Here is a 26,078-nt window from a genome sequence, read left to right on the forward strand (position 1 = left end):
CCTTTGGTTGGTTGATGATGCATGGAAAGGATGGTAACCATGGCAATGAAATGATATAAGATAGGATGAATGTAAAGCTAATATTCTCCCATGTAAACTATCACATAATTTGCAATAAAATATTTTTTAAAAAGTAGTGCGTTAAAATCTATATGGATGCCGTCTTGTTCACTTGACTCTTTGATCATGATATATTGTTCTTCTTTGCCCCTTATGTTGGTTTTTTGCCTTAAAATCTGTTTTATCAGATTAATATTAATATTGTTGCTCCTGCTCAATTATGGTTGCTTGTTATATTTCTTCCATTCCTTGATTTTTAGTGTATTTTTTGTCTTTGTGTATAAAGTACATCCCCTGTAGTCAGTTTATTGAAGGATCCTGCTTATCCATTCTGCTACTCTGTTTCTCTTGACTGGGATATTTAATCCATTTACATTCAATGTAATTGTAGATAGGAATGAATTGATTGCTGTTGTTTTTCTGTGTGTGGTTGTTGTTTGTGTGTGTGTGTGTTGTTAACTAGTTTCGTTGTTCCACATAAATTTATGAGTTCATTTTGTTTGGGTTTTCTTTTCATTTACATTTCTGTTGTTAATGTTTACTAAATCTTTCTGGTTTTCCTCTTTATTTTAATGTGCAGGTGTATTAATTTTATTTGAAGTGACCCTATAACTTTTATTCCCTGCTTAAGACAGTTTGTTTTATCTTAAAATATGCTTCACTGCCTCACTATTAGGAAATTTCTATATCAACCCTATCCCCTCTTTTTGCTTTGTAATTAATTTTATTATAAATTGAGATCTGTTTCCCTTTTTTCGTTCTTGTAGATTTGTTTTAAATACTTCTATATCTAGATTGAGTTCTGGGTGGTGTTGTCATTTACAGTAATTTCAGATTGTTGCTTTCCAATCCAAAGAACACCTTTCTTGCTGTTGTACTTGATGCACAGGTTTGCTGGGTATATGATTCTTGGCTGGCTTTTTTTTCCTTTAGTGTTTGTATATGTCACCCCATTATCTTCTTGTCTACATGATTTCTGCTGAGAAATAAGAGCTTAGTCTTACTGGGTCTTTCTTTGATTTTCCTGAGCTACTTTCAGGATTATTTCTTTGTCTTTGATTTTGAAAAGTTTCATTATGATATGTCTTGGTGATTTTCTTTTGGGATCTAACCTGATTGTGATTTATTCATCTTCTTGTGTACTTCTCATCTTTCATGATGTTAGATAAGTTTTCTTCCTACAATTCTTTGACAATATTCTCTGTGCTTTCTAGAGTCAATTCCTATTATGGAATTCTGGTTATCTGTAAGTTGTTCTCTTCCTGGTGTCCCACATAACTCTTAATAACTCTTTTTTTGGTTTTGTTTTGTTTTCATTCTTGTTTCTGATTGTTTTTCCTAGTGTACTAGTATTGAGGGGTTGGGAGATTCAGGCTTCCATTGCTTCAGATCTGCTCCTTGTCTTCCAATGCATTGTCCATTTCTGAAATCTTAGTACTAATCTTCTGAATTGCTAATCATAGTTTTTATATTATTTAAAAACTTGCATCTATTTGTTTGTTCTTGTAGTGTTTTCCCAAATTCTTCTGAAGATTTTTTTCTGTGTTCTTGCTTTCCTCAATCTGTCAATCCTTTAAAGGTACCTAAATATCATGCTTTTAAATTTCAATTTGTTCCTTTTCTTCCTCAGAAAAAAATTCTACTCTGCATTTCAGGCTTTTTTTTTTTTTTTTAAGGTCTTTATATTGTGAATTGAGTGAAAGTTTACAGGGCAGATCATCAGTTTTACATTCAACAAATCATACACCTTGTTTCATTAAAATGATTATAATCCCATCCATATACCATCAGTTAACAGTATTTCTCACTATTCACTTTAGCTCTTTTTAAAACAAACAAACAAAATACACTCAGGCATATATAATAATTTACACCTCCAAAGGGCAAATTCTGCATGTCTGCCTCCTGGCCACCAGCTCTTAGTCCCTCTTTTCCTGTGAATCTAGAGTCCTTAGCTGCTCACCTCTCCATGACCCCATCTCTGTCTCTGTCTCTGGCGTTGCTGATTCTCTGGATAAGGTCCCGCATTCTGCTTGAGCGCTTCTCCCTTGATGGTCCCAGGGTCCTCTGTTTCTGGACTGTAAGATTAACCACTCCCCTGTTTTTGTTACAAAACTTCTACCTTTACAATTGTGACAGTTGCAATTAGTCATGATAGCAATTACACACTTTTGAATCATAAGAATCTTATCCCCATCTCTTTTCACCAGACCTATCTAGACAAGATGAAAACTATTCAGTGGGAGCTCTTTCTTCCCCCACACACTCTTAAAACTAAACTCCATCATGAAACCTTATAAGCCAGTCACTTCGTGCCTTTATAGCCCTCCTCCCCTTATTTTTGGTAGCCATGTCTAAATTGCCCATCCCTATCTATCCTGTGTACAGATGGGATAGCACTGATACTTGATGTGAAGACTCCTTCCCTCTCTATTGGTATTTAGAGTTACTACTTCCATGGGTATAGATCAATTTCATCAAATTGTAGCAATTCACCCTTGTTTCCTTTATATCTTCCTCTAGTCTAGTTCTGATTTATCAAGCCATCGAGGCTAGGTCAAATGGGTACTGTCAGCAAATTTGGGTGTTCTTGTGCATCTCACCTCACTTCATATCAGCTGGATGCTTCACTCTCAGCTCTAGCCCTCTGTGGCTTTGTCCTTGTCCATGGGCTCAGGTGTCCCCAGGTCTCACCACACTTTGGACCAACCAGCCCTTCCTTTTCTCTCTCTCATCTCCAGGTCAACAGAAGTCTATGGACTATGGTTGAACTCGGCCCATTTCTTCACTGTTGCCTTTCCCCTCTTCCACTCACCAGTAGACCACTGTGGTCGCCAGCAAGCTTACATACCTGTTTGTGTGTTCCCTTTGAGTTTCAGTCTTAGAGGGGAGTTTGTTCTGAAGGAATTTGATTGCTTACTTTGATGGCTTCCTGGCGAACAGCTTGCTTATTCTTGTAGTAGCCAGTTATGCTGACATTTTTGTTTTGGGTTCTACCTGATGATCTTTCTTTTAAGTTGTATCTTCTGTTGCTCTACCTGTTCCAGGCTGGTCTGCTTGTCCTTGCTAGTGGGAATGTCCTGGACATTCAAAAGGTCCTGGACAGGATTTAGTATTCCACCTAACGTCCTATACTCTGCAAAGGCTTTGCAAGAGGCCTATTTCACTGGGCAAGTTGTAGAACCCCTTTTAGGTATTCCCCTTATAGGCTGAAGACGGCCTTACAAGTTTTCTTTAATCATGTTTCCCAACATTCCTTTCTATCCCACTCAAGTGTCCATTTTACAATAGTAGGCAAGGGAAACTAATATTCATAAGACAGTCAAGCATTGTAGTATTCTTTCCCCTTTTCAAACTATGCCTATTTCTCAGTGTTTGCTTGTCTATCTTGTTCTTCCACTTCCTCCCCCTTCTTGTATTGCCCTCCCCAACACACAAACTAAAACCCCCCACCCAAACCCCACTGTTGTGGTTACCTTATATTCCATTAATTCTTCCCTCCACTTAAGACAGTCTATTTTATCCTGTAATCTACCTGACCTTCTCACCACCTGGATCTCTGTTTCTCTGTGTTTACTTTCTTTCACATTGTAATTGTTTTGATCATAGACTGATCTCCCAGATCCTCCGTTCTTATAATTTTATTCTGTTCTTGACTCTTCCATTTGTCGATTGTGTTCAGGGTGATTCTGCCATGTACATCAATCTCTGGTTGTTGTCTGTTCTTGTTGGTTCTCAGTCCACAGAATTCCCTTTAGGATGTTTTTCATAGCAGGGTTGGCTTTGGCAAAATCCCTTACCTTCTGTTTATCCTGGAATGTTTTGGTAACACCATCGTATTTGGTTGACAGCTTTGTTGGGTAGAGGATTCTTTGGTGGTAGTTTTTTTCTTTCAGGGTTTTATATATGTCTCCCCATTGCCTTCTTGCCTACCTAGTTTCTGCTGAAAGATCCAAGCTTAATCTGATTTGCTTGCCTTTGTATATTACACTTCTCTTTTCCCTAGGTGCTTTCAGAATTTTGTCCTTATCTTTGATTTTGGAGAGCTTGATCATTATATGTCTTGGTGATTTTCTTTTAGGGTCTGTCCTTCCTGGGGTTCGTTGAACTTCTTGAATGCTTATCTTTTCGCTTTTCAGGATGTTAGGGAAATTTTCTTCCAGAAGCTCTTCACTTATTTTCTCTGTGGACTTGTGTGATTTTTCCTGTTCCAGAACGCCAATAATTCTTAAGTTATTTCTCTTTATATTGTCCAATATAAATCTTAGGCCTTCAGATTTTTATATTCTTTTTTCTGCTTGCTCTTCTATCTTAGCAGTGTTGAGAGATTTATCTTTTAGCTCCGTTTCTGGCTTCTACCTCAATTCTACTTCTTTGCCATTTCATTGTATTATTCATTTCTGATACTCTATTAATCCTTTGGCCCTCTTTCTGTAGATTTTGAAATGTTGCTAATGCTATATCTATCTTATTTGATTGTTCCTGTAATGCTTTCCTGACTTCTTCCTTATTTTTCTCAACTCCATTGTATAGTGTTTTGATACATTTTAAATTCACTTTTCTGAATTCCTTCTCCGGAATTTCCAAAACCTGCCCATCTTCCAGTATGGAGTGCAGGTCTACTTCCAGCTCATTTGCCTGTCACTTTATCTTGTTTCTGGACATGTGCTGATATGGTCATCTGTTTCTGTTTTTTGGGCATATTTGAGGAGTTAGCTGTGGCCTTAATACTTACATGTGTGTGTATTTTTGTATTTTTATGCTTTCTGATTGCTTTCAGGTAAATGTAATCAGGAGACAGGCTTCCCTTTTCACTCTTCTTCATGAGAAATTTCAAGATGCCACTCTTGGTCGTTATGACATAACTCAGGATTTAATTTTCGGCCTATTTCCTTTTTAGTCTGCCTGTCCTGGTCCACAATCCCTGTTCAGGTCTTTTTCATAGTGCTAAATAGTTCAGGGCCATCTGTGGCTGTTTTGCGCTGCCATTTGGTTTTAAATGGAAACTGTCTCTTTAAATTTTGAGGATATCTGTGCGCATGCATAGTAGAACCCTCTGGGGGCGGGGGTGAGGTGTCCACTCGCTCAGGCACTCCCTCTAGTCACCAGAATGGAGGTGTGCAGCCAGCAAGAGACTAATGAACAGATACAAAAAAAAAAAAAATGTATACACCGTTATCTCCACAGTTCTGTCGGGCATCCGTGGCTGCTCTGATCCTTCCCCGGCTTGGTCTCTTTAAGATGGTGGCTCCAGGAAAAGCTGAGCGTCTTGGATTAGAAAATATTGGATTTGTTGCTTCTGCTACAAATTCTCCCAGCTGTAAGCCTTCCAACCTTCTAAATACTCCTTTATATGTGGTTCAGAGTTCTGGGACCATCCCCTGAGCCTTCTTGTTCTGGTATTCTGTATTGTTTCTGGCAGAGCTCCTCACTGCACTTCCACCAGATCCGCCATCTTGTTTGTTCTCTCAGTCATTTTTTTTTTTAGCCATTCTTTCTTAATGTGAGCCAAAATTGTCTATTGTCTCCAGGGCATTGTGGCGTTGTCATATTTGTATTTAATTACTGATATGTTCTTAAGCTCTCTCCAAATGTCTCTTGTTGGGTGTAGAGCATGGAAGCACTCCACTCTCATTCACCATTTGTGCACTCAGTTTAGACTGGGTTTGACTGGTGTTGCCAACTGTCTATTGTTGATCAGATGCTATAGGAACTGGTATTGGCTTTTTCCCAGTTTGTGAAGCTGCAGAGGGTATGGCTGTGATTGGCCTGTATGGGCATGGTTGCAGTCTCCTGTCAAACAAAACAGAATTTAAAAAAGAAGGAACCAACAATTAAAAGAAAAGAAAATAAAGAGACAAATAAATGAAAACAGACAGCAGCTACAAAAAAGAGTATAATATCTGTAAAGATAAAAGAGAGACAGGGAAAAGAGAAAAATGAGAGAGGAAATAAAAGAAAATTTTAAAGACCCACTTAGATAATCCCGTGAGAGGAACGATGAAAAGAGACTGGACAGTAAGTAAAGAAAAATCAAAGGGGGGGTGGGCGCGGATGAGAACGAGAAGGAAAACTAAAGTGGAGATAGAAACTATAAAATTCAAGCAATTGAAAAGAGAAACAGGAAGAGAAAGAATAAGCAAATAGTGCTGGTTAGGACCGCAGGGTGATTAGTTAATGCTGGTCCGGTGGCCTTGTTGGTCCTATAGGTCTGGAGCCCAGCTCACCTGTATCCAGGCACCAAAGCAGCGCAACCAGCCCCTGCCTCCTAACCATGTGGCTCTGAACTCACAGTGACCAGGCTCTGAGCTGGGAGTGGATGAGGTTGGGAGCTGGCCACACCTCTGGTCACCTAAGAAGCATGGGGAAAAGATGGAATTCCACCTTTCCCATCCTTGCCTTTGTGAATGTTTCATTTGGTCTCTCATGTCTTTGTTGAAGAGAGACCGTGTAATGTGCCTGCCTAATCCACCATCTTCCTGAAGTCTCGAAGATATTTTTTTTTAATTGATCATATATTCAACTACCTTAGTGAATTTCTTGTTTAATTCTTCTAGTCTAACTATGATCTCTGAAATAGTTTTATTTCAACCTTTTAATTTATGTATATTTTATATTTTATGGTATTTTCTCTTTGGTTATATGTGAGTTGACTATACCCTCAAATAAAATACTAGTGGTGGTGGTGGGTCTTCTTTTGTTCTTGACTTTCAAGGGAATGCTTGCCTCAAATATTTCACTATTAGACATGTTGATTGTTATCAGGTTGTGGTAAGTACTCTATAAGGAAGTTTTTCTCTTAATTCTGTAAGGCATTTTAATAAGAATGAATAATCAATTTTGTCAAATGCATTTTTTCAGCATAAAATAATTATTTTGTTTATTTAATCAGGTAAAATGGTGATTTGTATAAATAGATTTTCCATTGTTAAAGCAATCCTAGGATAAACTCTCTTGACTATGATGTAACTACTCCTTTAATATATTGCTGTATTCTGTGCTAATACTGTACTTGGGATTTTTGCTTCTATATTCATAAGTAAGGTTTGTTTCTTGTTGACTTACTTGTTTTTATTTTTGGCGGAGGGAGAGTACTTTCCTTTTTTTTTTTTAATCAGGGCTATGTTGGCCTCAGAATGGGATGGAAAGCATTTTAATCCTTTTCTTTTGCTTTCAGAAGGAATTATCTGTTCTTTGTTGGTTTGATAGAATTTTCTCTTGAAGTGTTCTGGGCCTGCTATCATTTTTTTAGGAGTAGATCTTTGACTAACTTTTCAATTTTTTTTTTATATGATGATCATTCTATTCAGGCTTTCTATGTGATCTTGATTTCTTTTTCTGATTTATGTTTTCCTTCCAAATATCTATTTAATTAAAAAATTTTGTTGGTATAAAATTATATTTTTTTCTGGTAATTAAAATTATCATTTATGATTGTGGTTATGTGTTCTCTTATTTCTAACTTTGTTGTGTTCTTTTATTAGAGAGCTGAAGGCATTTAAATTGCACCCTATGAAGTTAAAAACAACAGGAGATAATTTCCAGAGTAGCACTATAGCAACCAGACTAGATCTCATACAGCAAGTAGAAGTTCAGGTGGTTAGGGATTTGGCTATTTTAGAAGGAAAGCCTGTAGAATATAACTAGGAACATTTTTAGTCCCATGATATGCTCTAAGCAAAATACGAGCTGGAAAGCCTGAGACACTCTACAGAGCTTAACAGTATCCACCCATGTCTCTACTCCCATGGGGCCATCTCATCGCTATTGGGAAAGACATTCACTCTTAATCTTAATCAATCTAAAAAATACAGCATTCAAATTTTTTGCTCGACTGTTGAGTTACCAGATTGTATCAACACCAATTCCTTGACATTTCAATTTGATCTAAGCATCAGATTCCACCTTCTTCATTTTTCTTCCATTAAGTTTAATGAATCTCCTATAGCATCCTTTTCAGCCTTGCTATCTTGTCTAATTCGTACTACTAGTTTTCAGTTTATCTTTTATTTAGGATGTGGAAAAATGTTCAGCCTTTTTACTTCCAAGACTCATTTTCATTTATAGGTTGCGCATTACCACTGTTGCAAAATGTTGTCATATAAATGTCATCATTTTATTATCTTCTTTCTCCTACTGTTGATTTATGCAAGCTTCACCTTGTTACTATGCTTCTGACTTCACTCGGGGACCATGTTCTTTTGCCAACACTGCTTTTTTGTTTATGTTTCAGAAATGTTAAATGTTAGAAAGTTGTGGACTAAACTTTATTTTGAAATAAATGCAGGCAACCTTACATTAAAATGTTAACACACAGATTTTAATGTATATACTTATTAACACAATGATTCTGAGACTGATAAACTTAGGTTTGTCCATATAATGCATGTTGAGGACCCAAGTAAGTGTTCTAGACTAGATATTATCATTAAATAGGCAGAAGCCATGTCAATCTTATTTACAACTGAATTCCTTATACTAACTAGTATGTGTCTGATATTTAGTAAGTAATCAGTCCCTATTGTGGTGCTGTAAGATCAGCACTGAACTACAAACCATAGGTTGGCAGTTCAAACCTACCAGTGGCTCCTCAGAAACCGTGTACGGAGTCGCTATGAGTTGAAAAGAGAGGACTTGACTGATGGTACCAAACAGCAACACCAGTTCTTATTGTAACTGACGGAGGCAGGAAATGAATTTTCTGATGTAGCTTTACTTTTTCACTCAAGATGTGGAAGTAATGTAAAATCGTGTGTAGATTCTTTTTGGGTTTCAAGTTTCAAAGAGATGTTCAAGTTGCCTTCATTCTAGGTGTTTATTAGAACATAAAAACTTCTCAACAGTTGTACAGCCAGGCCTTACTGAAACATGGAGACCAGCATTTCCATTACTTAGGACCAACAGCACTTCCAGCAGCCCAAGGGCAGTTCTGGACTTAAGAGCACTGTTACTATTCTTTTAGGATTGGGTGTCCATTGCTTCTTTCCCCATTGGCCATCAATAAAAGGAGGCTTTAGTCTGCTCCACCAGCTGTTCCCAAAGCTGTGTGTCTGAAACACATCCAGAACCTCCCACCACTACCACGGTCATAAAAAACAGGATCAATCAGCCACTAGCCATTATACGAAGTCCTGGTGTGGTGTCTTAGGATAAGCACTGGAACGTCAGCAGTTCAAACCCACCCACCACTCCTCAGAAACCTTATACAGATTCACTATGTAGCAGAATCAACTCAAGAGCACTCAACAAGAAGACATTATACAGTCTCCTGTTGGGTTCAGTTCTCTAACACACAGCCACTTTTTAAGTTGCTAGTCCTGGTGTGGTGCTGCAGTATAATGTGCTGGACCGCAAGGTCAGTTTGACTCACAAGGTCGGCTGTTCAAACTCACCAGCTGCTCCTTGGAAACCCTACACAGGGTTGCTATGAGTCAGAACTGATTCAACAGAACTTAACAACAACAGCCAACTTACCTTTTGGTCAAGTATTGCTCCTGGTTCAGTGAGTTGTCGTCTTGGGAGTAGACAAAAAAAAAGGGAAGCCACAAATGAGGCAGGTATTCTACTTTGCATGGCCCAGCACTACCGTGCAATTACAGGAAATATTTACGGTCTATCCTGTGTCAGTATTTAATAATCCAAACAACCTGATTGATTTGGTCCCATATTCATGCTGCCCACACCTTCACAAGACATCTAAACTATGTGACGTTCCTTAGAAAGATAAACTGTCAACCCTCAGCCCTGTTTCCTATAGTCAGCATGGTGTATTCTGATAAGACGTGATTTACTGAGAGAAGACTGTCGTGTAGATAGCACACTGCAGGGAAAGTTATTACATGGGTATTTATGAATAAGAGCTGGGATTTTTTTTTTTTTTTTAGGTTTTCATAAATCAGAAAATATTTCTGAAATGTTCCTTCTCCAGAAAAGATTTCTGCAAAATCTCCACATGTCTTATCTTGCTGGCACATAAAGATCACAGATAAGTCTTACTGGGATATAACACAAATGATGTTGAATTTGTACAAAAATCTACCAACTCTTCTCAGAATTATGTCACACTGCCCTGGTGTGAAGTAGTGCATTGATTCAAAGCAACTGTGGGTTATTTTCTGAGTACACAGTGAATCAGTTGGGCCCAGACCACTTCTGTCAATTTATAAAAAAAAAGATTCAAAATTGTTCCTTTTCTTATGAATGACATGATTGCCAAATCAAAAGGATATTTCTCTGTCCTTATCTTATTTCACTTCTCCACACAGCTAACATTGTTGCACACCTTTCCCCCGATGTTCCAAGATATATTCCTCTACTTCTGTGGACTAGCCATCATATGCTGATGGCTTCTAAGTAATATATATCCAGAGGAGTCCCAACCTCCAAAGAAGAATCTTTATCTCTGGTAGCATAGTGGTTACGAATCGGGCTGCGAACCTTAAGGTCAGTGGTTCGAAACTACCAGCCACTCTGCGGAAGAAAGATGAGGCTTCCTACTCCTGTAAAGATTTACACCCTCGGAAACCCTGTACAGGGTCGCTATGGGTTTGAACCAACTTGACGGCACTTAACAACAACAACAATGTGTCTCAAACAAAATACTTTATATACCCCTGCTCCCTGTTCTTACCTTACACCCCACCCCACCCCCCACCCCCAGCCACCACCACCACACACACACATCTTAGAGGCAAGTCTGATCTTTCTTTAGTTTTCTTCCTGAAGACAGTAGTTCACCAGCTATCTTTTGGGAGCATGTGGTGGCAGGCAGAGAAAAGGGTGCCTTCTCTTTCCTTACAGCCAACAACCCCAAATTCTATCACTTCTACTTCCTCATTTTATCTCTATTCCATCCCATTGCCACTGACTTAGTTCAGGCTTGCATAATCATTGAGTTAGATCATTGTAATAGCTTCTTAGTAACCCACTCCCTCACCACCCTATCTTTTCATCTTCTACACTGTTGCCAAACCGTCTTTCCTATATGTATTCTAACCCTTCATAGTTTCTGTCATCTGCAAGATAAAAACCCACATCACTCGTATGGCTGTATAGACTGCTATTGTTGGAAAACTACTGCATTAAAAAAATAATAATAAAACCTCAGTGGCTTAAAACTACAATTCATTCTTATGGACCCTAGGGATCAGCTGTGGTGGTTCTGCTAGCCAAGGCTGGGGCTTGTTCATGCGTCTGTGGGTCACTTAGAGAGGTTCAGCTTCCTTCCACTAGTCCTTCCTCTTCCTCCTGGGACCAGCAATTCACCCAGGCATCTTTTCAGTTTTGTTTTGTTTTCAGGAATGGGAGAGGCATTGTTTGAAAGCAAACTTCCAAGACCTCTAAAATGGTAGCTTAGAACTGGTCCACTGTCATGTCAGCCTTGTTCTATAAAGCTAGTCCATGTGACTGAACCCAAGGGCCTGGGAAATATATTCTTACCATAATGGGAGGGACAGCAAAGGGCACGGATCTGAGGAAGGATGGAGAATGGGGGCAATTGCCTCCCCACCAAAAAAGTTCTAATATTGTAGCTATCACTTATATATAACCACTTTGAATCTGACCCTCCAATAGCACATCTTAAACAAAACACATTTTATCATACTTCAGTAACATTCTATGTCTTCTTCTGTCTGGAGAACCTTCCCCCCATGGAAATCCCATTCCACTTTTCCTGTTTCATGACATCTTCATCCTCTAAAACATAGCTACTATGTTCTATTTTAATTCCTTAGCAGCTCCCTTCTAGATAGAATGAACTTTTCCTTCCTTTGTGCCTCATATTTTTCTTACACTTTTTCTTACTTTTAAGCCTAATTTTGCCTTTTTTAAAAAAAATTACCATTATCAAACTAAATTGCAGTTATATTTTTACATGACTACAAGAAATGTCACCAACCATTCTAGTCCACAGCACTCTCTACTCAGTCAGGTTCGATAATTCACTGCAGTGACCACACAGAAATCAGACACCATACTAATTCTAGGGTTTATTAGGAACATTAACAGGTGCCTGGAACATTTCAGAGTCAGAAATATTCCAGGCACAATCAGGACAACCTCTTCTCAGCTGTGTCCATAAACAGGCCTCTCTCTGCCCAGGCATTATTACAAAGCTTTTTTAGGGCTGCTGATAAATGCCTACAGGGCCTCTTTCTCCACCATAAGCCTCGACCTGAAGGCAGTCAGCTTTAGCTCTGTGGGTCAGCAAACTGGCTCCCACAATTAATTGCCTGGAGGCACCCACTCTGCAAGCAAGCCAGCAGTCCAAAATTACTCAGCTTGACTTGCTCCCTGGACTGGGAAATCCACCATTCTGTCTCATGCTCTGACTCTTGGTTCTCCTGTTGTTCCTCTGCTACTTCTCCAGTGTCACAGCTTTCTGTTCCTGGGCAGGGGGTGTTCAATGTGCAGGGATATTGGGGTCCTAAGGATTCATTCCACTCTGGGTCTTCTTTGACGGTAGTGAGATTCCCCTGTTCCTGCTTCTGAGATGGCTCATTTTATACCCACATTAGAGTTCCAAGCTTTTACAATCATAATTAACCTTGTTAACCACTCACAGCTGAATCATTCTATCAACCTCTTCTCCTACCTTCTTTTACTCAGACCCACCAGGGTAAAAACATTATTTGGTGGGAGTTACAAAGACCAAGGCTCAAAGAGACAAATAATTCAGTACACCACAATTTCTGTTTCCCCTTCTAGATTAAAATTTCTCTGAGGGTGTCTTAGTTATGTAATGCTGCTATAACAGAAATACAAGAACGTGGCTTTTAAAAAACAGATTTGTGTTCTCACAGTTCAGGAGGCTAGAAGTTGGGATTCAGAGTTCCAAATCTGGGGAAAGGTCCTCGTCTCTTCAGCTTCTGTTCTTGAGTTCCTTGACAATCTTCATATGGTATGGCATGTATCTTTCCCATCTCTGCTTACTTCTCTATCCCTAATCTATTCCTTTTTAGATTTCAAAGCAGGCTTGCTTGCAGAGATCTAAAGTGGTTATAAACACATCAGACACTGTTCTGACATAATTAACATAGCAAAGAAAAACCTATTCCCAAATGGCATTAAATCTACAAGTATAGGGGTTAGGATTTTTAACACATATTTTTGGGAACACAATTTAATCTGTAACAGATTTACACTTGACTTTCTAACTTCAGACCTTCTAGGGCCAGCAAAGAATTTGCATACAAAATTCAATGAATGTTGAATGGAATTAGACGTGTGTCAGACAGAAATGGCATTTTGGAGATAGAGATGTTAAACTGAATTGCTGGTACGGATTTTTGCCTATGCAGTTCGGAAGTAAGGCAGCTAATGTTCCTTTCTCTCTGAAGCATGGCAGTTTGAAATTATTGAGATGTGCACTTCAGGCAAATATAGAATTCATTTCTGGGATCCTCTTTATGCTGCATCGAGCTTTGGGGTTCCGACAGAGGCAGCAGAAATTTGACTTATCAAAAATGTATTAAAGATTGTTCTGCCATGTTCTGTCTATGACAGACACGTGAAGATTTTTTTCAATTAAGGCTGTTCTTATCTGTGAAAGGATTTTCTGCTATTTGTGTAGATTCTTACAAACCAGAAGGTAAAACCCTGCACAAATTTAGCGGATATTATACATTTTGAAATGGGGATCACTACTACCATTTATCTCTACTTTTCAAGCTAAATAATATGGAATCTTTTTACAATGAAAAGCATTATGCAGGAATTCTCAGTATGATACAATGAACTGATAAAATGATTTGGATGAAGAGATTTAAAGGAACAGTAACTTGATTTATAGGCGTCTTGGGGTGGTGCTATAGGATAAACACTGTTACCTACAAAGCCAGCAGATCAAACCCATCAGTCGCTCCTCTGAAACGCAATACAGGATCACTATGAGTTGGAACCAGCTTGACAGCACTCAACAACAACTTGATTTATAACATGCTTAATGTACTTAATGTCTCCATCAGCTCACAGAAAGTTTGAAGTGTTTTGTGAAGTCCACCCATCACTGCTTCTGCAAACAGTTTCTGTTGTTTGGGTTAGGTTGTTTTATGTGTGATCCTTCAACAAAATAGGCATGAAGAGATAAATACTTTCAATGAAAATGGTGGGAATTCCAGAACACTTAATTGTACTCATAACGAACCTGTACATAGACCAAGAGGCAGTCATTGGAACAGAACAAGGGGATATTGAAAGTTTCAAAATCTGGAAAGGGGTGTGTCAGGGTTATATCTTTTCACCATACTTATTCAATCTGCATGCTGGATTATGTGAAGAAGAATGGTATTAGGATTGGAGGAGGACTCATTAAAAACCTGCTTGCTGACACAACCTTGCTTGCAGAGGACTTGGGATTTGAAATACTTACTGATGAAGATCAAAGACTACAGCTTTCAGTACAGATTGCACATCAATGTAAAGAAAATGAAAATCATCACAACTGACCCAATAAATAACATCATAATAAATGGAGAAAAGATTTAAGTTGTCAAAGACTGCATTTTGCTTGGCCCCACATTCAGAACCAATGAAAGCAGCAGTCAAGAAATCACATGATGTACTGTGTTAGGCAAACCTGCTGCAAAAGACCTCTTTAAAGTAATCAAGAGCAGAGATAACAGTTTGAGGACCAAAGTGCACCTGACCCAAGCCATGGTGTTTTCCAGTCACCTCATATGCCTGTGAAAGTTGGAAACTGAATAAGGAAGACTAGACAAGAACTGATCATTTGAATTGAGGTGTTGATGGAGACTTTTGAAAGTACCATGGTTTGCCGAAGAACAAACAATCTGTCTTGGAAGAAGTACAACCAGAATGCCCCTTATAAGCCAAGATGGCAAGACTTTATCTCTTGTACTTTGGACATGTTGTGAGGAAGGACCAGTCCATGGAAAAGGGCATCGTGCTTGCTAAGGTCAGCAAAAAACAGGAAGCCCCTCAACGAGATGGATTGACATTGTAGCAACAAAAAGGGGCCCAAAAATCAATTGTGAGGTTGGTGCAGGACCAGGCAGTGTTTTTGTCTTTTGTGCGTAGGATCACTGTGAGTCGCACCCAACTTGACTGCACCTAACAACACAACATGAAAGTGCTACTAAATTTAACATGTGTGTGTCAAGGAGTGGTTCGCTACTGTGCTCATTATATATATAAGTTGTGCCCTAACTACTTTGTGATGCATTCAATTCTTTTTAGGATTCACTGAATTCCTTTGAGATTAGGACAAACAGCAAATTCTCTTAGCCCAAAGTTTTCACCTAGAAGGCATCCCTTTGTTGAGCATTATAGCTGATTTTCAAATATTTTTTGTGATGTTACTGGGTAAACCACTGAGTCCTAGAGCAGCATTTTTAATAGAAATATTATGTGAGCTACAGATGTGATTTTTAAATGCTCCTGCAAGTCACACTACGAAATTTAAAAAGAAAACCAGTATATCTAAAATATCACTTTAACACGTACTTCATAGTTTTAAAGTATTTTTATGGATATATTTACATTATTTTTTTCATAATAACACTTTGAAATCTAGTATTTTTATCACTGATCAACAAAACCCCCTGCTGTCAAGTTGATTCCAACTCAGAGTGACCGTACAGGACAAATTAGAACTGCCCCATATGGTATCTTCAATCACCTCATATGCATGCAAAAGCTGCACAGTGAATAAGGAAAACCATAGAAGAATTGAAGCTTTTGAGTCATGGTGTTGGTGGAGAATATTGAAAGTGCCATGGGCTGCCAAAAGAACCAAAAGATCCGTTTTGGAAGAAGTGCAGCCAGAGTGCTCCTTGGAGACCAAAATGGCCAAACTTTGTCTCTTATGCTTCGGACATATTGTCAAGAGGGACCAGTCGCTGGAGAAGGGCATTATATTTAGTAAGATGGCGCGTCAAAGAAAAAGAGGAAGACCCCCAACGAGATGGATTGGCCAAGTGGCAGCATCGATGGACTCAAGCGTGGCACCAGTAGTGAGGTTGGCCCAGGATCAGGCAGTGTTTCGTTCTGCTGTGCATAGGGTTTCTCTGAGTCGGTACTGACTCAATGGCACCTAACAACAACAACATAGGGTTTTCCAGGTTGTAATTTTTACAAAAGCAGATTGCCACCTTTTAAAATGATAAAATTAATACATCCACATTCCTCACTTATCAACCTAGAAGTCCAGTGCTTACTCTACAGCCCCACACCATGACTCCATATAACAATGTTTGTTGTTGTGAAGTGCCATTGAGTCGGTTCTGACCCATAGCGACCCTGTATAGGGTTTCCAAGGAGCAGTAGGTGAGCTTGAACCGCCAACCTTGCAGTTCAAACGGCTTTGCAGTCTGGCGCATTAGCCCACAGCCCCACACCAGGACTCCTGTAACGAGGTAGTCATCTCCATTTCTCCATTTTATGATCTAATATGGTCATCCTCCATTTTCACAGTGATTATGGGAAAATCAACTGTTCTGTGAAAATGGAGGATGACTACACTAGATCATAAAATGGAGATTTCTAACCAAAAGGTCAATGGTTCAAATCCCCAACACTCCTTAGAAACCCTTTAAAGGGTTGTTATGAGTTGGAACCAACTTGACAGCACCTAACCACAACAACAACATTACATAACTGCCAAATTACATCATCACGTAATTTCCAATTCACTGACAATCATGGCCCAACTAAGGTGAGGTATAAGCTTAATCATCACAAGCAGGGTTACTCTTGCCTGCCTCTCACCTCCATGTTTGTTACTGCTGTGTATATTGTCGGTGGGTAAAACAGTCAGACAGTAGACTTTGTTTTACTGTTGTCGTAAGTGTGAAATGCTAGGTCAGGGAAGAGTATGTGTACATAGTTTTCTAATCGTAGCACACATTCAAAGAAAAGATAGTTGTGAATGGGCTATAGTGTTGTGGGATAAGACTGTTTGGACCCTGAAAATTCATAGGGTTTTGATAGGAGCTGGGGAAGGAATCCATGTGACCAAAAGTCCAGTGTCAGGAATAAGCAGGATTTAGGTGGAAAATCTTAAAAACAGTACTGGGTATTGGTTAAGAACTTAATATGTCAGAGCCATGAACCTTGGGTGTGAATCCTGGCTTTGCCACATCCTAATTGTTTGACCATGGGCAAATTATTTAACTTCCCCTTTCCTGTTTATGCAGTTATAAAATAGGGATAATAACATTTGTTAGGATGTTGTGAGGATTAAATAGATTATACCTACAAAGCACTCAAAATAATGTCTACCACAAACGTTTCCAAGGAGCGGCTGGTGGATGTGAACCAGTAACCTTGCCATTAGCTCTCCAGTGCTTGTCCTACAGTGCCACACCTGAAGCCCCAAAATGTAGTGGAGATGAAATGAGAGCATTTAGAAAGCAGTTTCCTTCCATTTACTAACTGTAGCCAAGGGAAAGTTATTCTCTTTTCTGTGCCTCAGTTTCCTAATCTGCAAGATAATACCACAACCTTAGCATCAAATATATAACATATATGAAATGCACAGCACTTAAACAAACAGGAATCAACTGCCATCTAATCGATTCTGACTCACAGTGATCCTTTAGGACAGAGTAGAACTGGTCCCTCAGGGTTCCAAGGTTGTAAATCTCTGGGGAAGCAGACGGCCCCATCGTTTACCCTCAGAGCAGTTGGTGGATGTGAGCACCAACCTTGTGGTTAGCAGCCTAGAGTACCACCAGGGCTTTTAATGTTAGAAATATGAACAATCACTGTTAATTGTTTAAAAGACCTTAAAACCTGGTGGCTCAGAGGCCTCCAGCAGCTCAGCAATCCCTCAGATGAAACGTTCCTATGCCTTTTATATTTCTAAGTACAAATGCAGGCAGGAAACACTCCGAATCAGTTTTCACTTCCTTATACATGTGGTTATAAGGGGTAGACAAACAGGTAACTCATAAAAGGACAAACCAGCCAATCGGTTTCAGGAAAATTGGAGGGTGGTTTACATGCACCAATCTCTAATTCAGATGTGGAAAAGTTACCTTGCATTCCTCTGGTTTCACCACGAACTGAAACACAAATGGAAGTGTTGTTTAAGAATAGACTTATCTATACATTTAAAATTCTCTAGCACTTACATCCATAATACTTTATGATGAAAAGGATATACCAATCTCCATATTTAAAATTGTATAGACATGTGTTTGTACATATATGTATCTAAATATGCATATATATATTTAGAATGGAAAAACTTTTTTTTAAACTTTTCACTGCAGTTTAGATGAAAGTTTAAAAAGCAAATTAGCTTTCTATTCAACAATCTACACATATTCTTTCATGACATCAGTTGCAATCCCGTCAATATACGAGGAGGCTTCAAAAAGTTCATGGGAAATTTTCCATTATCTTTTCATTTCATTTTTCCAAGAACTTTTTGAAGTTTATTGAGCAATGCAAAGATGGTCACTTATTGAGCTCTGTCCGGGCCTGCGCTAGGTGCTTATTGGTGTTTGTTGTTAAGTGCTGTCAAGTTGGTTGCAACTCATAGTGGCCCTGTACAGGGTTTTCAAGGAGCAGTGGTGGGTTTGAACTGCCAACCTTGAGGTTAGCAGTCCAGTGCTCATGTGGCTCTGATGGAGTTCATTCTGGTAGTCTGGACTCTTTCTGTGACTTTGGCAACAGTTATATCCTTGCATAAAGTGAGGAAATCAGTTAAGACCATTGTAGGTGAAAGAACTTACAGAGACCTTCTTACAGTACAGTTTTACTGTACACTGCCCATTACAATAACAACTGTGTGCTCATCTCCTGCCTAAAGAGGAGCTAACTTCTTTACAGAGAAGGTACTCATCTGGCTTTGGGACACTGGAAGAGCAAAAGGGATGGGAAAGGTATAAGGTTCCTGTCAGCTGTCTTGCTTTCACGCATTTTCATCCCTCACCAAGTAGAACTAGAGAGGTTTGTTTTGCTTGGGTACCCCAACATTTGAATAAACATTTAGATTCTTATTTTTAAATTTTTTTAAATTCTTATTTTCAATTAAATTCTTATTTCCAACCACTGTTGTTGTTAAGTGTGGTCGAGTCAATTCCAACCCATAGCAACGGCTTCCGAAGCTGTAAATCTTTATGGGAGCAGAAAGCTTCATCTTTCTCCCATGGAACAGCTGGTAGTTTCAAACTGCTGACCTTAAGGTTTGCAACCCGATTTGTAACCACTACGCTCCTCGTCCAACCACTGTAGCCATGTTTTATATAATTATAAAATTGTTTTAGAATTACAAGAGTAAGATATCTATTGTCAGAATCCATCCACCTCATTTTTACAGGTGAAACTAAAGATGTAGACTGTGATTTGAGTAAGGCCACACAACTATATGGGGCACTGGAAGATGAACCACAAAATCAGCAGTTCAAATCCATCAGCCACACCTCAGAAAGCATATACAGGGGAGCTATGAGTCAGAACCGCACTTAACAACAATTTGAGCTCCCCGACAACACTGACCCTTTTTGTCCTTTCTTTTCGGTGACCTTTGTATCCTTGGAGACCAGTTGTTGTTATTAAGTGCTCAGTCACTTCTGACTCATGGCAACCCTGTATAGGGTTTCCAACAAGCATTTGGTAAGTTTGAACCACTGACCTTGGTGCTTAGAAGATAGTGTGTGAAGGAAATGATGAATACTTTGAATAATGAAAGGATGGGTCAGAATTATACCACTTTTAAAATACTTTTCCAACTGCTGTAATGATCTCAAATATTCAGACAGATTATTAAAGATCCTTTCAAATTTCCAGATTGTTCTAGCAAATGTTCAGACATCATCATTTATCATCCACTGTTTAAAATGTACATGTTTTAAGAAAAAATTCTTTAGTTTGTGTCCATTTAGGACTATGCATCTTCTTTAAAATAATATATATATATATTTCTGTTCTTTATACCTTTTGGAAATTTGGCAGATGAATAAGAAGAGCTGAATCACAGATCTTGCTGCCTATTCACCCAAGTAAGCCTTTTACAATAGTTGTTATCTGGTCCCAGCTGCTGTGCTAAATTTAGGAATTTGGATTCTGTGTAACTGCTCTGTCTCCCGTTACCAAGGTTGAGAAGTGATTGTTGAGCAACTAAAATTTCACTTCACAAAAGTAACTACACAATACATTATTCAATAAAGAACTGTTGACATTGGTCAGAAGCTTCATGCTATCTTCATGAAGCCAGAATAAAACAAAAATTGTATGGATTCTGTCTCACAGCAACCCTGTAGGCCTGAGTAGAACTGAGCCCTGGGACTTGTGAAGCTATAAATCTTTGGAAGAATGAAATGTTACCCTCCTGAAATGTTCTGCCCTTTTCTGGTTCATTCAATCTTAAAGTTAGGGTTAATAATTGCAGCTGTGCATATAGTATAATTTTACTGTAAATATCCAGAAAATATTACCATTTCTTATAATAGACATTTTAGTATTTGTGATAGATTTTAGGAGCCCACCAGCAGAACCCACCAGCTGCATTGTGGGAGAAAGATGTGGCAGTCTGTTTCCATAATGATTTACAGCTCAGAACTCTATGGTTGGTGTTTGGGGAAGCTATGTAATAGTGGTTACTAATCGGGCTGTTAATCTCATGGTCAGCAGTTCGACACTACCAGCTGTTCCTCGGAAGAAAGATGAGACTTTCTGCTCCGGTAAAGATTTACAGCCTCAGAAACCCTGTTACAGGGTCGCTATGAGACGGAACAGACTCCATGGCACATAACAACAACAACATGTAAAACAAAACACTGTGCCCAGTTTTGCTTCATCCTCACAATTGTTGCCATGTTTCAGACCATTGTTGCAGCCACTATATCAATCCATCTTATTTAGGGTCTTCCTCTTTCTCAGGCCCTCTACTAAGCATGAGCTTACATCATCATGGCAGCATGCAGTAGTAGTATAACAAGCTGAGAGATGAGTGATGAAAAACTAATATATACTTATTGTAAAACTTGGGACAACACAGTAAAGTACAAATTAAAAGATCCCCTTTCAATCTACACCAGTACTTTTCTGTTGTGATTCTTATATGCAAAATTATTTCTAAAATAATTTTTAACCAAACCAAAGAGCATGCAATTTTTTTTTTCACCTCTTGTTTCCGTTTGAGCTCACAGCCCCACATAAATTTGTCTATAAACTTAGTAGCTAATAGCATCAGCCCTTTTTAGGTTGCTTTTTAAAACTATAGCAGATCCTTGTCATCTGTTTGTGTTTTAGGGATGACACAATATCACAACATGAAATGTCATCATGTCACATTGTTACAGCACAACAACAAAATTACAGCTCCCTAACAATAACATGGTGTCAAAAGTGTCCTCCTGCCATGAGTCAGTGTTTTAGAAGCTATAAAAGTTATTTTTATACACAGCGAGTGCCTCGGAAGTTTGGGTTCCGAATCCCATCCGAATCACTAATCTGGGAAAATCTAGAGTGAGGGGTGCTTCCTGTTTTAAACTCCCCATTCCCTGATCCGCATGGCTGCCCACCCTCTTGATCCTGGACGGTTCCAACGTGGGTTGCAAGCCACACGGGGCTCCTTCACAACTCTGAGCCAGCATCCAGTGTAGAGGAGGAGGAAGAGACTATAATTATCCCCACGTCTGGGGCAGGCCCTGGGATGACATCGCCTCAGTTACCCTGCGCTCCAATAGAGTAGCTCCGATTCCTGGTCCCAGGTCCCAAACGCTCGCTGCAGCCAGCTTGCAGCGAGGGCAGGAGGAGACCACCACTGCAGCGCCTCCCGCCTCCGGGTCATCGACCCTTCCCAGCCCCCTCTCAGCCGCTGTCCTTCACGCCCTCGTGCTCTCCAGCCGGGACACCTGCCCAGAGAACCCGGCCCCCAGGCTAGCGCCCGGGGCGTGTGGCAACGTTGCCATAACAACGGGCCCCAGGCCGCAGAGGCCGCTGGGGAGGAAGTGACGAGCGGTGGGTTGGCTGTTGTTGGGACACGTGACCCGGGCAGTGTTTTGACAGGGCAAACAGCAGAGAAAGAACTGGGCGAGCGAGGGGGAACAGGAGCTGGGGCGCCAGATCTAGGGACAGCTGGGCGAGGAGCTGGCAGAGGCGCGGCACGGGCGGGCGAAATCCGGGGGCCGCGGGGCTCTGGTGGGAGCAGGGCAGGACGAGGGGCTGAGCGCAGGGACTGGAAGCAGGCGGCGGCTGAGGCGGGGGTGGATGGCCACAGGGGCGCCGGGGAGCCGCGTCGGGCTTGGCATCTCGTGCTCCCATGGTCCACTAACGCAGCCCTGGGGGCAGCTGTACGCAGCACACCGCTCTCGCCGGCCGTGCGCCTCCTGGAGCCCCAGGTCTGAGGTGGGAGTGTGATGTGAACCGCTGGGTGAGCAGCCGAGAGAAGTGCCAAGAGGAGGGATCGGGTGCGAGTTAGTCAGCAGAGGTCGGCCGAGGGAACCGAGGAACTGGCCAGCCCCAGAGCGCCATGAAAACAACTCTCCCGAGGGGAGAGGGGCCGGCGCAGCGCTCGGTGCAGCGAGGCTGAAGGAAATCCGGGGCTGCGGCGGGACGGAAGGGGGTCCGGCTGAGCAGAGCTGGGGGCAGGCGCCCAGCTGTAACCACCTTCTTCTGGCCGACCTCAGGCCGGGCCACGTAGGGCCAGGGTTAGTAGGGGGCTACCCGGAACAGCCCTGGAGAGCTCGTTTGGGGCGGGGGGCTGGGCGCGAGGATACGACTCGCGTTTCTTTCTGATCCTCTTATTGTGTAAACTTGGCTGCGGTTGGTGTAGGAAAGCTAGCCAGAGGGGTAATTAACCCAGGTGAAGCCCGGGCGGGGCAAGAGGAGCTCTAGGTTTGACCCAAAGGCTCTTGAGTCTCCTGCATCCAACTACGAAGTCGAAGAATTTTCTGTAACAGACGCTGCAGAGGTGCCACTGTTTCAGCAGTGTTTTGTTTTGTTGTTGTTGTTTTTAAACTAAGGGGTTAGTTAGCTTGTGTGTCTGTGTGTGTTTCCCTACTTGCCTGTACCTCCAGGTTATAAATAGATCTTGCTTTTGGTTCAGAGACGCTATGTCAAAGAAGGACACATTGGCCTGAAGAGCGCAGGGGCGGAGAGAGGGGTGCTGGGTCCAGAGGAGATGGGGGAGGCAGTGTGGAGAGAGTTTTGCTTTTTCAGATCTGCCGATTGTGCTGTCACCACAGTTGGTGCCAGGAAAGAGGCCTAACTGTTAGATTACTTGCAAGAATCGGGTGTTAGAGCAGGACCAAATTAATTTTGTTTTCATCTCTTTTAGCATTTTGAAAACAAAACTGAAGTCGCAGACTCAGTGGGGAGCCTGTTGAAAGAGTCCCACACGTGTATTTTTCAAAGCAGTCTGGGTGGAAATTGGATGTGAAAATGAAGCCAGATCGAGGTAAATTATTTAGTTTCTTTATTTTTCTGTACCTAATTTTAGAAGCGTTAACCTAATTCTGAGACAGGGTCAACGATTTCTGTATTGTGATTTTCTGCTTCAGTTACAGATTCCAGCTGGTGAGGTAGAGAAAAAGAAGGGCATTTATGAGAGAATCGAAATGGAAGGGCATGTTCTTCAAAAGTGCTTGTAAAGGAGCAGTTTCAAAAGAGACTAGATGTATCTCAAAATGAAGTGTTCTAGAGCAAAATTTTATCTGTTGCCCCTATACTTGATATCATTTTAGAACTGTGATTGCTCATTTTTAGGTAAAATCAATTGAACTTCAACTTTAAAGAAATTTACAAACGTTCAAAACTTGATAATTTGAATTGGGTAAATTCAAAGAACTTGACTTTATTATTCTTGCATGTATTGGTTGACTTTAGCACTTTAAGCAAACTCCAAAAGTTTTCACATGTATTCCAGAGCCTTATTCAGTATATCCATGTATGGACAGTTTGGTCTATGAAATTCCTAGTAGGTAAACATGTCACTTCGTTTTTAACTCTGTATTTTCAGGACATGCGAGAATAATGTATGCGTTGTGCTTTTCAAGAACTTTAGAGGAGTTAACTCATTTTTGAATCTTCTGACTAATGGCAAGGGCCAATTTTAGGAATATTTCTATATTGCAGTGGCTAGTAGTGTAGGCTTTTACAGTCAGACATGGAATTTCAAGGGAGGGGATTTTTGTATTGAGTAGGAGGTTGGATTAGAGTAGGCTACAAAGAGTACCTTCCAAATCTGAGATTGTTGTTGGAAATATTAATTTATCCTGATAAGAATTAGAATGCCAGTTTTTAAAAAAAATGTGTGACCTGGATATTTTATCCATATATATTTTTAAATTGGATTAGAAAGACAAATTTCTAGTTAATATAGTTCTGATAAAAGTGTATTAAATGTATTAGAAATGGAGAAAGCTCTTCTTAAAGTGTTTAAAATTAAGTGGCTGTTATTTTAAATCAGGGAACTGCTATGTAGATTTCAAGTATTAAGAAGATAGATTGCTACTGAGCAGGTTACTTGTGTAGAATGCCAAGTTTAGATTTTAGATTCCATCAGTGACTTTAGAAAAATGTCACCAAGGCCAGTAATTGCATGTCAGAGTAAACAAGCAAATAAAATCAGTCACTTGGAGGAAAAAAAGTTACTAAAATTTGCTTTAAAGTAGTTTAAAATGTATTATTTGCCATGTAATCACTATTAGTCAAAATTAGTAATAAATACAATCGCATGTTTACTTATTTTGACTGAGACTCAGTAAGCAGTATCTCTGACTCTGAAAACTAGTTCACAAATCCTGAAATATATTTCTCACAAAACATTTACCCTTACTTTGGGCAATGTTGTCTTGTGTTTTGTTTCACTTTTTTCAAATGCTCTTATAAACCATTGTATTGATTTCTTGACCACGTAATAGGTCATGATGACCTCCAGTTTGAAAGGCACTGTAGTTTCAGCAACACTTAACTAGACAGTAGTTATAATTAGCTTTTTTCTACATTGATTCCAAGTAAATGAACTTTCTGGATAATTAAGACTTCACTCTGTAAGTTCCCAAAGTAGTTTCAACAGTAGTCAGTATGTGGAGAGATTTTAAGAAATCTTAAAAACTTAAAACAAGAAAACAGAATATCAATGTCATGTGACCTTTCCTGGATGATACAGGAGCACTGTTGTGAATTTCACTGTTGTACTCTGCTATCATTTAGAAATGCCCTCATAAGATCATTTTGATAAGGTTTTCTGTTTCTACTTTAAATCACTTTAGTGTACTGTATTTTTCTGAGTTCTAATTTTTAAATCCCCTTGCTGACAAGACAATAGTCTTTGTTGTTAATATGCCTTTTTGTGTCTCTTTTTTACATTTTACTGCCTTTAGTTTCTATGCTGGGAAAGGAGATAACTATGTTCAACTTGAGTTCTCTGTAAAAATAAGAGTAAATTTGACAGCCCTTCAGGTACTCATTCAGAATGTGCATTTTGTGTGGAGTTTCATGTGGAGATGCTGAGTTGTTTGCTTTAGTGGGATACAGCTGTACTTCAGTGGGAAGGTTTCTAAAAAGCACATTAGGAGCCTCTCATCCTACATGATTGGGTGTGGTAATTGGTTGGCTACTGGAAGATGTGAGGAATCATAAAAAATAACAGTCTTAATTAATTTACCTATCTTTGATGTTGTGGAGCTGTAGTATAATACACTGGACTGCTGAGTGCAAAGGTGGTAGTTCAAACTTACCAGCTGCTCCTCGGAAACTGACTCCACAACACTTAACAACATCTTTGACGTAGGTTCAAGTTCTTATTTCGGGTTGTGTTTTTTTTTTACAGTTGCCTGTGATCTTTCTTGTATAAAAGTAGTTGCTATTGAAACTTGAACTCATGGCGACCCAATGGATGTTTAAGCCAAGCAGTAGTGAACATCTAAGATTTCTAGTTTTGGTTTCTTTAAAGTGTAACAAGACTTTGCATAACAATCTTGTACATATTAAATTATTTTTTTACTCTTTTATAACTGTGTCTTGGTGTGCTAGTGGTTGTGTGCCATAGATAGAGTAATACCAGAAAGAAAGCTTCAGCTTTCTCCCATGGAGTGCCTGGT

General features: G+C 39.8%; 1 protein-coding gene across 1 annotated transcript in view; it reads left to right on the forward strand.

Moving 5' to 3' along the window:
- Positions 1 to 26,078, forward strand: part of FAM214A (family with sequence similarity 214, member A) — a 253,744-nt gene that overhangs the window by 137,750 nt on the left and 89,916 nt on the right. Inside the window, 2 exon segments of the mRNA XM_006831861.1 lie at positions 21,720 to 22,373; positions 23,326 to 23,431. Of these exon segments, the coding sequence (XP_006831924.1) occupies positions 21,720 to 22,373; positions 23,326 to 23,431 (760 nt within the window).

This window comes from Chrysochloris asiatica, unplaced genomic scaffold (genome assembly GCF_000296735.1).
Source record: "Chrysochloris asiatica unplaced genomic scaffold, ChrAsi1.0 scaffold00004, whole genome shotgun sequence".
In the NCBI taxonomy this organism is placed as follows: Eukaryota; Metazoa; Chordata; class Mammalia; order Afrosoricida; family Chrysochloridae; genus Chrysochloris; species Chrysochloris asiatica.